At 34.0% G+C, this 17,381-nt stretch overlaps 1 protein-coding gene across 1 annotated transcript; it reads right to left on the reverse strand.

The window, feature by feature from the left end:
- Nucleotides 1-9,256: 9,256 nt before the first annotated feature.
- On the reverse strand, nucleotides 9,257-12,432 carry LOC130047014 (uncharacterized). Its single transcript, XM_056141130.1, has 4 exons — nucleotides 12,107-12,432; nucleotides 11,872-12,007; nucleotides 9,886-10,180; nucleotides 9,257-9,699 (listed from the first exon to the last, which is right to left on the reverse strand). The coding sequence occupies exons 1-4, from the start codon at nucleotides 12,430-12,432 to the stop codon at nucleotides 9,257-9,259; spliced, it is 1,200 nt and encodes a 399-aa protein (XP_055997105.1).
- Nucleotides 12,433-17,381: the final 4,949 nt, after the last annotated feature.

A 17,381-nucleotide genomic window follows, 5' to 3' on the forward strand; every position in this document is an offset into this window, starting at 1 on the left:
GGCGCATCTCACCTGTCTCCTGCATGCTACCTGGTTTAATTAGCAAGTGCGGAACAAGCTGTAGACCGCTCTACAGTTGTCGCAACATGCACCAGACTGTAGCATCCCATCCCTTATTACATGTATAGGAGGTGGATGTGGCCCCAGCTATGATCTAGCTGAGAGCCCCACAAATTAAAACTTTAGCAACTTATTCAAGAAATTGCTATTTTCCATTAATATCCACTGACCCTTGACCTACTTTATTGGTCACCTGGAGGGTACACGTGAAATGCCTGCCCCCTTTTGTAGTAAGTGGGAGGAGAGCCGGTTTTGGTGCAGAATGAGAGATCAACTACTTCAACACATCCCCCAGTCTGCCACAGACATTGGAACAATGTTTTCCACAACTTTGATATTTCGTTTTTCCCACCATGCGTACTTGAAAATGGAGGCACTTAATCTTGTAAACTTCGTAAACCAAGGAAAATAGTGAACGCCAGGCAATGGAAACTATCGGAATCATCTGTAAACTACATAAAATAAAAAGAAGCAAATTACTGAAATAGCAAGTCAATAACACGTAATTGCATAGCGACTTTTTTAAAATAATAGATAAGTACTATGAAGTTAATAACTCTGCATAAATTGATACCTGCTAGGTCCTTGGTACCTACAATTGTAATCATGATGTAGTAAAGCCCGTGAACTCCTGTGGCCGTGAATAGCATTACATTGCATACCCTGAAATGTTTGGGCCCAATAATGCCTAGCAAGTAAACCTGACGAGATAAGCGTAGTGGTTGGCCGCATTGCAAATTGAACCTCGTGGTAGGTTGAGGTCCGAGCCCCTGGTCTATGCTGTGCCGCCATTTTGGCACAATCAGGTATACCTGAACGTTATCCAGATACACTTGTGTATAACATGTATTGATGAAGGAATACAAAGCAACTCGATATAACGGACTAATATACTGAATGGGGCGAATGAAGGGTAAGGAAGCATTGGAATTATGTCGCATGATCGACAATCTGGTACCCTTTGCTTGACCGACTCGGTAGCCATGCTTTGCCTTGAGCTCAAGTCCTGTGGGGATTCGAGTTAGAAAGGTCCACATCGCCCCTTGCTTGTTGTAAGAGGTCACCAAATTAAACCGAGGGTCCGAGAAACAGCAGGCGTGGTGGGTAGTGGCACGATAAAACTAGCTCCCCTCTAAGCGGCCGCATGCGCCGAGCACAGGCCAAAGTTTGGCAACCCATCACCGACAATGGTGACGATTCTATTCTTGTAGGGAACGTTTTATTGTATTGCTTATAGTAATTATGAGATTGGTCACAGTTTGTTATCTTCACCTTGGGAAAACAATCAATCAGTCAATCTTCCTTCTTTCAGTTCCTTTTTGGTTTCATCCTGTCGCTGCACTGGCAAAATATTGTTTGGCTGCGTATCCGATTGAACGATGTTAATAAATTAACTTGATGGCAAATAGATTGTTCAATCTAAGGTTTTCAGCAGAATCAAAAGTTAACTCGTTCCCCGTTAGGCGGAATTGTCTATACTGCGAGATAGTTCGAACCAGGTTTATTTCGTAAACGGTACGAACTGTATTAGCCAATCTTGATTAATTGTGGATTATTTGATATGCATCAAATAATCTTGATTAATTGCAAGTATTACAACAAATGATTAAAAACATCAATTAAAATCAACATTAATCAATCTATGAATCATTATCAGATTAAAATGCTGTCAAGTGAATCAACCCATCGTATCTAGTTTCCCTTTCAAATTCATCATCCTTGAAATGTTGATGACATACGGCGCTGCGTGGATGTGGTGACCAGAACTTGTGCTTCTTTGTAGCGCTATTTCGCTTAATAGGGACAATCCACTGTCGTTTGACGGTCTCATCCATTGGAAAGCTGAGGCCCCCGCGATTTGAGCACCCCGGCACGCTGCAACAAGACGGCATTTTGCATAAAAAAAAACCTCGACGTGACACTTCGATTACTCTTACACTGCACTATACACTATTAACACCGGAAGAAAGATTGAACGTTAACGGGTAGTGCGCCACCTATGTTATATTTAGGGGAAATAACCAACAATTATTGACCCTTGACAGTTCTCCCCTTTTATAACCAGAATTTAATACCCTAGTAACGAAAATTCCCAGGTCTTTCGAAAACAATTTGAAAAACTCAATAGTGAAGCCATCACTTCCTGGACTTGTATTAGTTTGTTCATATTTTGTGGGATTGTTAGTCACCATATGTAGTATATTACGCCGCCATTTTGATTTGACAATTTGTACAGGAGTTATGGAGCTTTGTTGAATTTATAGACTTCATGCTAAACTATAGACGCAACTCCTCAGAAACCCCTCAATGGATTTTGTTCATATTTTGTAGGATTGTTAGTCACCATATGTAGTTGATTATAGTGTGCCGGCATTTTAGTTCAACAATTTTTACAGGAGTTATGGGACTTTGTTGAATTTGTACATGCTAACTATGTAGGAACACTTTGTCGATGTCCACGTAACTCCTCAGAGACCGCTGTATGGATTTTGTTGAAATTTTGCAAGATTGTTAGAAACAATATGTAGTTGATAATATTCCACCACAATTTAGATTTTACAAATTTTATAGGAGTTAAGGGACTTTTGTGCTGCAACTTTTTTTGCGGCGGAGGACATATGGCAACGCGTAGCAATCTTGTTTGTCTTGATTCTGTTGGAGAGTAATCAACTTTAAATTCGATAAATCATAAGCAGTTAATATATCTTTCAATGAAGAAGTGAGCAAGCTCACATGCCCATACTTTTTTGGAGCAATTTATGTGAAACCAGTTATAATCAAAATATTCTGTTTTAACACTTTACATAATTTACGTTTTTAAACAAAGTTACATATGGCTCGGGTAGTGTCATCTAGTTAGATTGGTTAAAAAATACAACTGCAGCACAAGGGCATAAGAATTTATTGTATTTCATGCATAACATTGTCATTCAGTATGTGGAGCATTGTGATTCCTTTAGGAGGCATGGATTTCAGCGGGTCTTTTATGTTCAAAAGGTGCATGACTTCCAGAAATAATGCGAATATACATATATACACAGTATATCCTTATTAACTACAGAGTTACATGAAATTCTGTTATGAGGTTTATGTGAGATGCGTTGAAAAGAACAGAACTGACGGTGGCCAAGCATTTAAGTTGAAGAGGGACATAATTCCTTTAGGCTTAGAACAAAAAACAAAAAAAGAAATTTCTTTGAATACGCACGTCTACACAATTATGTCTCTGTTAAACACAAAGTTACTTGAAATTATCTTGCGCTGACAAGAACAGATGAAAGGACGTGTAAAAAACATTAAACTTTCTGCAACTCGTTAACAGGGAAATCAATATGATTGATTGAATATTGTTTAACGTCCCTCTTATTTCACTTATGAATATGGAGACGTCACCATTGCAGGTGAAGGCCTACAAAATTTAGGCCTATCCTTGGCGCTTATGACCTTTGAGCAGGGAGGGATCTTTATCGTGCCACACCTGCTGTGACACGGGACCTCGGTTTTTGCGGTCTCATCCGAAGCACAGGGGCTAAGCCCGTTTTGGGCCCGAACTCTGTAATACCATAAATATAGAAAGGGATCTAACTCTGACACAGATAAAAAACTAACCACTCGCTTCAAATGCCTAAAAAATCTTAAACTAGGTAAGCTATGCGTAATTTGTCGTTTTCCTTGCATAGATTAATGTTTTAACTACTTGCATGCCAGATTTCAAGTCACTGGGTCTTAAAATAACAAAGATATACGCCATCGTTCTCTCGATTTCACTTGTTTGTTTTTACTAGGACATTTACCGGTCCAGGTCACGGAGTCGTTTCTCGCCTATGACAGCAGCGAAATTCAGACTAGTATGGAAGATTTCGGACCTGTCAATTAAAATTTCACATGAATTATACGCTACTTACTTCCTCATATTTTAATGATGTTCTTCGTGTAGACGTTACACGACTTATTTTTCCTCAGCAGCATCAACTGTTGACAAGAGCTGCCGTTTTAATGAACGCACTAAATACCCGATAGACTTAAAATCTCAAATACCTTAAAACTGATCAAAACATTATTCTTGTGATATTGCACTTAGAGAAGGAAATTGAACCTTATTTCTTGGCTTTTTTAATTTTTTGTTTTTGTTTATTCTATTTCATTTAGATTATTATTACTCATTTTCCCCTTCTTTAAAGTGTTAGACATTTCGGGTATTTACAAAAAATGCCCTCGTGAAACAAAATTTCAAAGCGACAGTTTTTAGTGAAAAACTCGAAGAACATTTTCATGCTAAATTCATTTTGTTTCGCGGAGGCAGTTTTTCTGAAATTCGGGGATACCCCTCTATTTTAACGCTAAAAGTCATAGAAATCAAATTATGTTTGGCTAATTGTTGTTAATACACGTCTTTTAAACTTATTTTCAAAAATGTTTGAATCAAGACATAAGTTTCAATTTATTTTATCATATATTTGAATAACTTTATTTTATCGATATCTCACGCAACACCTATCGGGAATTAACATGAGATGTGCAACACCTTTTCTTTCCAAGTATGAAGTGAGCTGCCAATCGCTTATAGTTACGAATTAGGTCACTCTGTGACGTCATGGTAGCTTCCAGACGGAATTAAAACTATTATTAAAGATATTCCAAGTATTTAGTCTGACGTTGATTGATTATACAACGTATATGATTCACTCTGAATAATATTACAACAAAACTACATACTAGCGTTTGAAAAGGGGTCAACTTGTCAGTTCACAAAATAGATAGTTGGGCAAACACGGACCCCTGGACACACCAGAGGTGGGATCAGGTACCTAGGAGAAGTAAGCATCCCCTATATTGTTATAAAATCTTTTTTATGCACGTGTGAAATTGAATTACCCATCAATTATATTCAAACGTCAAAAGTTCAGCAGGAAATTCTCAAAGTTTGAAAAGAGTAGACAGTAGACATAGAGGTGTCGTCCAAACAGTCACACATTGTTGGAAAAGACCACCTTTAAACAGAATGAGAACTTTCAAATTGCTTTCTTATGGTATCACTGTACTTAATTCTGTTGCACAACTTTACAAGAATTGACAGGCCTAAATACTCAAACCTTCACCCCTAGAGTGTGTACAGGTTCTAAACACGATCCACAGACAAGTTCAATCGAATACTCAGTGATGCATGTACCTATTATATCTACTTGTCCCTTGCACATATGCTTATATAAATGGCATATAAGTTATTGAATGTTTTTTCTTTGAATAACTTTGCATGCCAGTACAGGAAGGATTATGAAAGTGCTGTTAAAACTGTCCCCTGAAAATGAAAAGAAGGGTAATGAAAATGTTTTGTTCCATAGAATTATATTTTCCATAGGCTGGTATAAACATCCTTAGAATATTTACAAGACTGGAAATTCTCTAAATGTCACGCATTTCCGTTGAGGGATAAACATTTTACTAACCTATTACTCATCATCTTAGCTTCAGTCACTTCAGTATATGGAAAAAGTATTATAAAAGAAAACGTGACAGTAGCAGGGTTGACCTTATTTCCATTTTTCTGCCAGAAATATTATAAAGTATGGGTGTCTGTCTGTCCGTCATCACTTTGTTGTGACTTAATAATTTGATCAATAAAAAGCTTTCCTATTTCATACATAGGAAGGTAGTTGATCAATGCTGAAAGACACATATATTTTAGATCTATTAGTCATGAGGTCAAAGGTCAAGTCTAAAGTAGGCCTTCTTACTAAGTTTACTACATTTAAAGCTTTTATATTCTTTACACATGTAGCTGATCATGCAATTGAACATAAAAGGAAGATCTGTAAGAAGAAGATTTAATTCATCATCCCTATTCGTCATCATGTACACACATTAATGGGTTCAGAATCATTAGCGGTAGTACATGTAATTCATGAATTAAGTTGGGGTGTCTATTTTTGACAGTTGATACGTGTAACTATTGATGTTAGCCTGGTGTCCTGGCCTTCCCATAATGCTCCGCAAACGAAGGCCAGGCACGCACCAGCCAATGGTTTCTTCCTACACAACAATTTCCAACATGGCGGATTCTATGGTGAGTAACGTGGATCGAAGTAAATAGATCTATTATAGTAAATCTAGCTGTATCACTTTGGATTTAAGCACACCGGTAACATTACCAAGGTCTCCGATGATATTTTGTACCACCATTTTATGCATTATTCAATTAATTATATCCATCTACACATTTGAAACGGATGGAGGGGTGTGTGTGTTTCTCGACAGGGTACATCTATGTTGTGAGTATGTAGAATACACACCTGCAATAAAGTCTGACAGAGCTAAAAACATATGTGATGAGAATTAGCAAGACATACCATATAATCACATCAAACCATCTCCGATACCTTTCATGCTGATGAAGTAGGCCCAGCAACTCGAATTCCTTGGGATTTTGTGTACCAATAATTAGCAGGAAGAACCATTTTCATTGCCACCACTTTAATATTTCAACATATGTTTGGGACATGTCAGCACAACATACCATATAATCACATTAAACCATCTCTTGTTACCTTTCACATTGATAAAGCAGGCTCAACAACTCGAATTTCCCAAGGTTTTTGTGTACCAATTATCAATATTTACAAACCATTTTCATTGTTCTAAATGTTCAATAAAAATTTTTGTAGCACAAAGGTAGTGCGACATACCATTTGGTATGTAGATGTCAGTTCGAATCTGACCAGAGATCTGTGTTAAAATGAGTATTTATAATAGTAAAATTGCTTTGTATTTATAGTAGTTTAAAAGTAAAAGTCCTAAACATTATATAAACATGTTTCTAATATTCTGCAATTTTTAATTATGATCTGCTACTTTTCAACTTTTCAGGAAATGACAAATGATGAAATTCAGGATATTCTTGACTTATTTAACGCAAAGTATGACACTGAAATCAGTGAACTCAAACCACTTCAACATGAAACTTTATCTCACTTTGGAAACTTATCCTCTGATGTGGTGTGCATGCTTCGTACTGGCTATGGGAAAAGCTTAGTTTATGAATTACTTCCAGTGTTCCTAGGGAAGAAATTCAACAAGAGTGATTGTGTGATTGTTATTGAACCTTTGAATGTAATTATCAACCAACAAACCAAATTAGGTCCAGATGCTGTGACAATTAAAAACAAAATGAGTGAAGAAGAATAGTTAGCATTACAAACAAGCACATACATGTATAGCCATCCTGAGAATATTATTGATAATAAGGAGGTGTACAAAATATTAATGTCCGATGTTGTCCAAAACAAAGTGTGTGTGATTGTGGTTGATGAAGCCCATTGTATTATTGATTGGGGTGATGAGTATAGGCCAATGTTTAAAGAAATAAAGCAGTTAAAATCAGTACTACCTCGTGCCAAAATTCTGACACTCAGTGCAACATTGTCAAAAGATGGTCAAAAGGAAATATCTTGCCAACAGTTGATGAAAAATGTTAAATTTGTATGTTCTAAACCAACACGTGATAATGTGTCTCTTATTGTAGTCACAAGACCGCCACTTACAACTTCAGTCTCCACAAAGGATACTTATGATTATGTATATGTCCCATTACTGTGTGAGCTGAAGTCCAAGGGCCAAGAATTTCCCTTAACATTAGTATATGCTAGTGGAAATATGGACTGGGTTGGTTACAGTTTCGAACTGGCATGTAAAAGTTTAGGCACAGACATGTTTGTTGGAGACCAAGAGGTCAAGAACCAACGCGTAGCAATGTACCATTCCTGCATTGAGAAGGGAGATGAGGTAAAATATTTTATACCGATCTATATCATAGTATAGCAATGGGTATCTTTTTCAATGTTCGTCAACTTTTAGGGGGGGGGGGGGGGTTGAACATAATAAAACAAGTATATTACTGCAGCTGAATCATGTCTCATTAAAAGTGGTTGTTTAAAGCAAAGAAAGTCTATTGTCAAGGTCAGGGGTTGAAGGTTGAGGTTAAAGTTCTTAACTTTTCTGGACATTTTATATTACTACAATCAATGTACATGCATTCAAGATCCTTTAAATAATCATATTAAATATTATAACTTAAGAATATCATCTTCAAGAACCTTTTGATATCGCCAGAAAGTTCACTAAAACCAGTGTTCACTACCATTGCTTTGGGTATGGGTGCTGATTTGCGGCATGTGGTCAGAGTTATACACGTAGGCCCACCAAAGAACTTGGAAGGTGAGAATTTAAAAAACAACATGTACTCCTTGAACATGTTGAAAGAATCGCAACCTGTTGACTATATGTGTCAGTGCAGTATATATATATATATATATATATATATATATATATATATATATATAATTCAATAAAAAAATCAGGAAAATATACAGTTCCAAAATATATTTAAATTATATATAATTCAGTAATATAAAATATATTATAATTATATATTATATATTATAATATTATAATATTATAATAATATTATATATTATATATTATATATATATATTATATATTTAATATAGTAATAATAAATATATTATTAATAAAAAATATTTTTTGGAACTGTATATTTTCCTGATTTTTTTATTGAATTATTTTGACTGTGTGATATCAACTCTTTCTATTTGGATTATATATATATATATATATATATATATATATATATATATATATATATATCTATCTATCTATCTATATATATATATATATATGGAATCAATTATGTAACATTTCAATATTCATACATGCAATAAATTGCTTTAAAGGAATTTTTATTTTCATATAGCTTACATACAACAAGTTGGCAGAGCAGGCAGAAGTGGGGAGCAATGCGCCGCAGTGATATTTTTCAATAACTGTGATTTGGGACGACAAGGTGTCTGTAAATCAGTAAAAGAGTATTGTGAAAATGACACTGTATGTCGTAAAACTGCAGTTGATACTTATTTTGGTTTTACAAGCGACACTGACAGTTTGACCAATGCTTTATGCTGTGATGTATGCAATGCAAAACTGAAGTGTGACTGGCAATATGAGACTCCTTTAGATGAGAAGAAGAAATGTGTTTTAAGACAGGCTATTCAAACATATGCACAAGCCACAAGTTTAGAAAATGTTGTATTTCTTGATAAGGGAGTGATTCTCTTCACATGTAATCCTAGAATAATCTATCTCTGTAAATGTATCTGAAAGAGAAGAATCCACACTCTCCATTTCAAAGTGCTTGAGAACTGCAGATATAACATGCCCATTGGTGACAGATAATATGATAATTATTTTTCACATCCTCGGATACTTGTGAACGCCTCAATTTGATTTTCTCAGCATGCAATGTGCCGGCCTCAGTACTGTCCTTGTTGTACAACAGTTTGTGAATCATATTGAGAAAGTTCATCTGCAGATGAAAAAACTCAAATGTTATAGGTGTCAGATGTTGAAATTTCTCTCTGCTACTAAGAGCAGTAGCCCTTAATCGTTTTGCACCAGAAAAACGCTCTCTGGTGAGCTGGTCTCCACCTATATGAACCTTTGTAGCGTAATTCACTTGAATAACAGGTTTTGTGTAAATGTCTTCAATAAGTTGTTCATAACTGTCTAACACATCAACAACCTCTGCATACTTCTGCTCATTTTTACAAAGTAGGGGCAAAGGTATCACTGTATTGTTGTTTTTTTTTTGTTGTGTCAAAGACATCAAGTGGAGGCTGAAGCTTTCTTTTCATATCAAGTAGTAGAGGCTTGAAACGACTAAATGCAGGTCTATGTTCAACAAGTACTTCCATCACAAGAACAACACATTCCTGCTTGATGATGGTCATATCTTCTTGACTGGGAAAAACGCACTGGGTGGCATCTGCAAGAGTGGCTTCTGTGGACTTTGCATGGCAAAATTGTTGAAATTTGTGTGCTGTATGATTGCTGCAGACCCAAACCAATGTTCCATATGGCCCACTTTGTCGTCCCTTTGCCGACTCACTCCAACCTTGAAATTGACATTGTCGCCCACAATACGGAACCGCATACCTGATTTAACAGCATCAATGAGTTCTGCATTAAACTTGCCGCCAATCTGCTGCTGAACTTTCAGCACGGTGCTGTGTGACACAGTAACACCAACTGTTTGAAGTCTGTCATACACCTAATAAAAATTATAAGATTTCACATGCATGTATATATGTGTTTCTGAATTGCAAATGATCTACAGTAATTTTGCTTTTGACTAACACTGTTCTATGTTTCAGTGAAATACAAAACAAATCTGAAAGTTGATTGACATTTCAAACTATTGAATTTTCTAAAGCTCCCCTTTTATTTTCTATTCACTGCAGTTATAGAAATGGAAGAAGAATGGGTTTAGTTCCATTGCATCATAAATATGAAACTATAGAGGGCCTCCTTCAACAGACATGTATTTCATCATCGTGCAGATAGCAAAAATTTACCTCTTGTGTATGTACAATGTACATGTAAATGTCATTAACAAAACATTCTTAAATAATAAATGTTCATCATGAAAAGGAATTCACAAACATGGGAAATGATTACTTATTTGGAAACAAAATCTTACCTCCATCCGTGATATTATTAGTAACAATAACAACTAACTGGTACTATTCAGTGGTTTGAAGAAAAATAGAAAACTCAAGCTTCCCATAAAATGGCATATGGTTCTATTTTACACATAAGCACATATTATGGTGTCATGAGTTACAATCAGTACTTGAAATTTGTCAACAACCTACAAAATAAAATAAATCAGCTTCTTCTGATTAGAAATCCATTTAAGGTGGGTCCTTAGTCCTGGATTTTTGGGGTTTAGGTAGCATTTTGTTTGTTTGGAATCAATAAATTAACATTCAGAGTAATGAGAAAAGGCAAAATAGTTAAGGATTTCCATATTAATTTTCATTACAGACACTACTGAAGTAATGCATCCCTATGTAGATTTTTATGAAATTCATTGGAAACAGTTATCTGTTGTTATTTTAAAATAAAAACAAAATTTTTTATTTAAATTGCATTTATTTATCAGGAAACATGTTAATAACTAAAACACATGTCATTTTCAATCTGTTCATCAAGTTTTAGTACAATAAGTGCAAAATTATTGAATTAGCCTTATTCTCCAAAATGTTAAAAAACAAACAAATATGGACACAATTTCCTTATAGCATGGTTTACATATCATTTTTTCTGTTTTTATTAGTAGATGTACATATGTTATATTTATTTATGGGAAAAAATCCATACCTTTCCTTAATAATTTCAAATCTATAGCTTCCAGAGTATGTATACCCCTATAAAAAACCTAAGTCTGGCACCATACAGCTGAGCTATTCAAAACCACTCATGGATTAAAATTCTATGTAATTTCATGAAAAGACACAGATAATAATTCCTTGTCACCTTGGTAAAATGTTTGTGAAAAATATAGGAAATCTATTGCATAATGGACTTGATAAATAATTTAATGTAAACAGAGTTATTGTCCTTGGATTCAACATTTTGAAACACATCATTGACTATTCAAATATAACTAAGACTTTTGAAATGTTTTATGGCTAACAAGATTTTTTACAATAACTATTGAAAAAGACTCCAACAAAATTTATGTTCCAGTCATTAAATTATTGACTTTGCAAAATCTTATGACATCACAGGAGTGTGGAACTACGTTAAAATGATTTTTACATAAATTCAGATACATATCAATTTCAGTCCCACGAATGATTAGAATCAGTTGTTGGATTATACCAGTATCAGCTGATTTAAGAAAAAATCTGAAAACAAAACTCAGTAACAACAAAAGCGTTCTACAATTTAGCTTGCCTTTTGGTGAACCTTTTCATCTGCAAGAACCATAGCCATGACTATTTGAATGCGAGAAAGGTCCTTGTACCGTCGCTTCATTAAAATTCCATAGATAAGACCAAATTCCTTGGTTATACTACTATAGTGGTTATCACTTTAAATATTCTTCTTACTAGTTGACACTGTCAACAGAACATCAGTCAATAATGGTTGAAATCTCAACATTTCTTCTACAACACAAAACCAGTCAAACTGAGCCAAACCTTCATAACAGGTATTGCTCAAACATGTCAGTTTACGTTCAGTCATAACCTGGGCATCCTCTTCTATTTCTTGCAGAAATAATCTCCATAAAGCATTTTTCAATTCTTTGTCCTTGATTAGAGTTTTAGCAAGATCGTTAACTTCTGTTGCTAGCCACCTCTGTTCACGATCTTTAAGAGCCGATGTTGCACTTTTCTTGTCCTCAGTAGCCAGATTTATATCATCATCTTTAGGTATACTACTATTGTTGAAAAACAAGTTATATATGTATGTTAATTTTGCTTTTAAAATCATGAACTGAACAGGTATATTCATTTTCAATGAAATATAAATCTTTATGTTAAATTCCCTAGTGACATCATGCATTATATTAACTTTTATTTGTCTGTAAATAACAGTTTCAACATACTTTCATAATCACCTTCGATGTCAGTTTAATGCTGGTTGGGACATGAATAAAAAAATATCATGTTTTCTTGAGCACTTTATCGTTACGCTACCTGTTTTGTTAATCAAAAGTTGATGAGGAACCATAAATGGAAGCTGCATTGAGAGCATTTACATTTACACCAATGCCCATCTAGACTCATAATGCATGTAAATGGATTTCTAAATGAATCATCAGCTACTACCATTAATGTAAGGTGAAGATAACGAACAGTGATCAATCTCATAACTCCTATAAGCAATACAAAATAGATAGTTGGGCAAACACGGACCCCTGGACACACCAAAGGTGGGATCAGGTGCCTAGGAGGAGTAAGCATCCCCTGTTGACCTTTAAATATATTTTAATTCAGAAAAAAAATTGACATAATCACATTATTTCATATCTTATTAATGCATACCCGTGATAATTAAAAAGTGTTTTTGACAAAATTTGGGCCATACAACTTAAAATAATGAAAGGGTACTCAATTCAAAAGTAATCACTAGTACACTAAATAAAATACATGTACATCATTTCTACCAACCATTTTGATGGCAATGATATTTCAGGTTGGACACCAGAATCTTCTTTCCAATGATCTCCAACAGGATGTACAGATTCATCAATTTCAGTTGTGCTGCAATAGGTAGGGTCCTGGTGCTGTGTGGCCTTTATGTTCCGGTTATAATAATAGCGACAAGAATAACCTTTAAAAAACATGTGAATATAATGACAAACTCATCATTACCCAAAATGATAACAGCCAATTTCATTACAAATGATACATTGCTCAAAGTTACAATCATATTGATAATGGTGTCACCTTATACATCAGGTTCATTTTACAATATTTCATCGGGTCTTAGAAATAAAAACTTTATCACCTGAAAACTTTGTAAAAGGTCTTATCACATATAGCATTATATGCAAGACCATTTTGGTTTCACATTTATATATGATTTACATCAAAGATAATCGCATGTATCAATATAAAAAAATATATTCACTTGTCCGAGAGGTGTTCAACTTATCCCTCATTGTGCCCGCACACCCCATCCAGTAACTGTTGGAAATACAGGAAGCATCAGGATCTTCCATATATTTAATCAAAAAGTCCTTCTCAGAGTTGGACCATCTTGATCCTACATTCTAAATAATGCATTCAGGGCTTACTTGATTTTGGTGCATTCATTCAACTCTGAGGTTTTCATTGAATAAATTGACAGGCAAATATTATTCATCTTTATGTATAAGAAAAACAATAAAGTTAATCTGAAGATTAAAGGGAATGATTCATGATTTTTCTCAAAATTTTGTCTTTATTATTTTACTGTTTTATATATCTAAAATCTTTCACAAAATAATTAGGTAATTCTTCATTATATAGAATTTTATATCATTTCTTGTGTAAACAAAGATTGAGGTATCTGATTGTTTACAAAGTTTATCAAATGTATGGTTATCGATATAAGTTTATGATATATATCACATTTCAAGTATTCCATAGATAAAATGTGTCATATCTGTGCAAAATTAGGATGTTTACATTACAAATTTAATATTTCTCTACTTTGTCAACACAAACAAGGCTCGGGTCTTGTGTACATGACACATAGTTATGGCTAAAATATTGTTCTTATCCTTGCATTAAGGAAGTCCAAATTTTAATTGTCAACTTTAAATGAGTTAAATCTTTAGTGTTTAAAATGAAAAATATTGAAAAAAAAAAATATGATACAGTCCCTTTAATACCAATCTGACTAAAATTAGATCTTTGATCCACTCTATTATTGTTAAAAGAATAACGGTGCGGATCAAAGATCTGATTTTAATCAGATTGCATTAATGTTACATGTACAGTATATAGCTTTAGATAAACAATAAGTGTAATAAGTAAATAAATTTCAATAAAGTGGGTGGTGTGGAAAATGACATAGATGTCAAGAAATTTTTCAACAAAATTTTTTGGGAAATGAGTAATAGATATTTAATATTGGGTATTAAGGCCTCTTACCAGACACATATATGTGATAGATATCAAACCATGGCATAAAACATAAATCAAACATTCTTTCACTTATTATTGTGTTTAATTGTCACAGTCATAAAATTATTCTTATTCTATATTTATCAACCATACATATACATATATATAATATGACGTTAGAAAAAAGGTATAAGTACCTGTTTCTTATCACTTTGTTTTGGTGTGGCCCCTGTTGGGGTCTCCCTTGGTCTCTTCTGTATTGCTTTCTTCGGGGTTGTATAAGTAAGCTTAGAATAAGAAAGAACATCTGTATTGATGAAATTTTCATGAGTACAATTCAATTTTATGATAATACTGAACAAAAATCTTATGAACTGACTAGCAGGGGTGTTATTGGTTTTTTTTTTATTTAAATGCAATCTAATTAAAATTAGATGTTAGATGCGAGTACGCGAGCGGATCTAACATCTAATTTTAATTAGATTGATTTAAATGTTATACATAAACTATTGTTATTATATGAAATTTTACCCATGTTTCTGGCTTCGCATATGAATGGATTTGAAGAAACGAGGGACATTTTTCTTGCTTAACATTTACATCCTATAAATCAATAGATAAACATATATGCAATAAGATTCATTTATCAATATTCACATTTGCCAATGCACTTCCTTATATGAGAGTACTAATGATATTGATGTTCAATTTCGTGTGACATGAATTTGGTCATGTGATCAGTTTGTTCTTGCGTATGAATACAATCACCGCTTCAAAAGTCAGTTCCTGTATTTTCACCTGGCTTCTTGCTTATGGAATGCAGTGGGGGATTTAGACCCCCCCTCTCGCCACAAATTTAAATAATAGAAATAGTGTGAGTAAAATTCCAGATTGGCACCCAAAATGGCTAAGCATTTTGGCTAATACTTGACTTTCACACACACCCTTTCGTAAACCATGGATCCGCCACTGCAATGACATCATAACAGAAATAAACGCAGTAGGATATTTATACAGTTTATTTTGTAAGAAACAAAAATTTCATCAATTTATAAAAGAGAAACCTTAATACATATATCGTTCTGTTGTTTCATTTTATACAGTTTTAAATACCGTCTGCAACTTCTGCATGGCGAATTTATAAAATAAAGTTATATGATATTGGAAGCGAAAACATGTAGGCAGAGTTATAAGCCTACATGTATTTACTTCATGATGATAAGTTAACATGTTGTTTCCTGGCAACTTCCATCACGGCTATGACTCGGCATGATTATATAAGCGAGGCTGGTTTCGAGGCTCGAAAAATTTACATGTTCATGTCAGGGTACCGGTGCGAGTCTTCATTAAAATCCCACAACAGAAATCTCTCAAGTGAAAAAAAATCCGTCAGTCCATTTTTATTTTATTTTACACACACTGAAGGTAAATAAAAGACGCAACCTACCTGCACTTTGTCTAAATCTGTCCTACTGTCTTGAATCGTCTCCTGCATGGCTACAACCGCGAGTCCTAACGATGAACAATCCGTTGTTTCTTTCCAAAAACCTAACTAAGAGCTTAACGTTAACTTGATCCATCATATCCACCATCAATTCTCTCAGATCCTTTGAATTTCTGTCGAAATCTGTGATCAATAATATCGGGATAAATATCGACTATTTCATTGGTTCGTGTACCGAGGCTGTAACAATAAGGTTTTGTTTAGTCGATATCACGGTTATTGAGGTTCTCTGTCTCGATCTGTTTCAGAATGTTCAGGTTTTCTGACTCGATGATATCGTATCGATATCAAACCATGACTGGAGATCTTCGATTTTGTCGATATCGCCTACATCGTATCGATATCAATTTATAATTGTGTTGACTATAACGATTATGTGTGTCAGTTTTCGTTTATGGTATTATTTCCTGTTGACATCGAATACCCGAGGGTCGGGTTAGAATATCAAAACAATGCTAGCAAAACATCAATAATGGGAAGTAAAATTACTAAAATCTAAAACATGATGTGCATGAAGAAAGTTCCACGCCGTACAATCAAATGATATAAAATACAATAGTTGAAATAAATATACAATTATACACTTGAAAAAATCATGTTAAAATGATGGTAAAAAACCCATAAAGATTTAACCACCTATAATACTAATAATATACAAGTCTAAAAAGATGTGTTCACACGAAGAATTTCATTCGCATGCGTTCTGCAGCTATAGCAATTTTTTTGGTATTATACTATAATACTAAGCAAACATATTTAGACCCTAACTTTTGATTTTGAGATAACGTTATGTGATTTTAAAATTTGATACAATTATCCTAAAAAACCAATATTGAATTTAGATATTTTTTTCATTGTATCAGTAAAGTGAGAAGAATGAAGTTTTATATGAAAATTAAAGAAAATCACAATATTGTTTTGGAATCATTTGAAAGCATTCGAAATTATATAGATCTAAGGCTAATTTCCTTTCTTTTTTTATGAAGTACCCCATTTTAAATAATCCTCGCCTAGAGTGCCAGGGGCCCCTGGATTGGACACATCCATAGCTCAGTAATTACAAAATCATTACATGTGTCAATAATTACATGTATTAAAGAAAATAATGTTATATAGTACATTATTGTGTATAATTAGAAACAGGGAAAAGAATTGGCTGTGATAATATTGTTAAATTCAGAAATTTTATTTCATTGTTTTATATATATATTTTTTTTTCTATATATTTCATTTTGTTTACATGATAATTCTGCATGTGAACTTAATGTAGGGAGAGGGCTAAAATAGGCTGTGCCTGCGCTACCCAATTCCATTCACTTATTTGTGAATGGAACATTGTTTAA

Source organism: Ostrea edulis, chromosome 6 (genome assembly GCF_947568905.1).
Source record: "Ostrea edulis chromosome 6, xbOstEdul1.1, whole genome shotgun sequence".
In the NCBI taxonomy this organism is placed as follows: domain Eukaryota; kingdom Metazoa; phylum Mollusca; class Bivalvia; order Ostreida; family Ostreidae; genus Ostrea; species Ostrea edulis.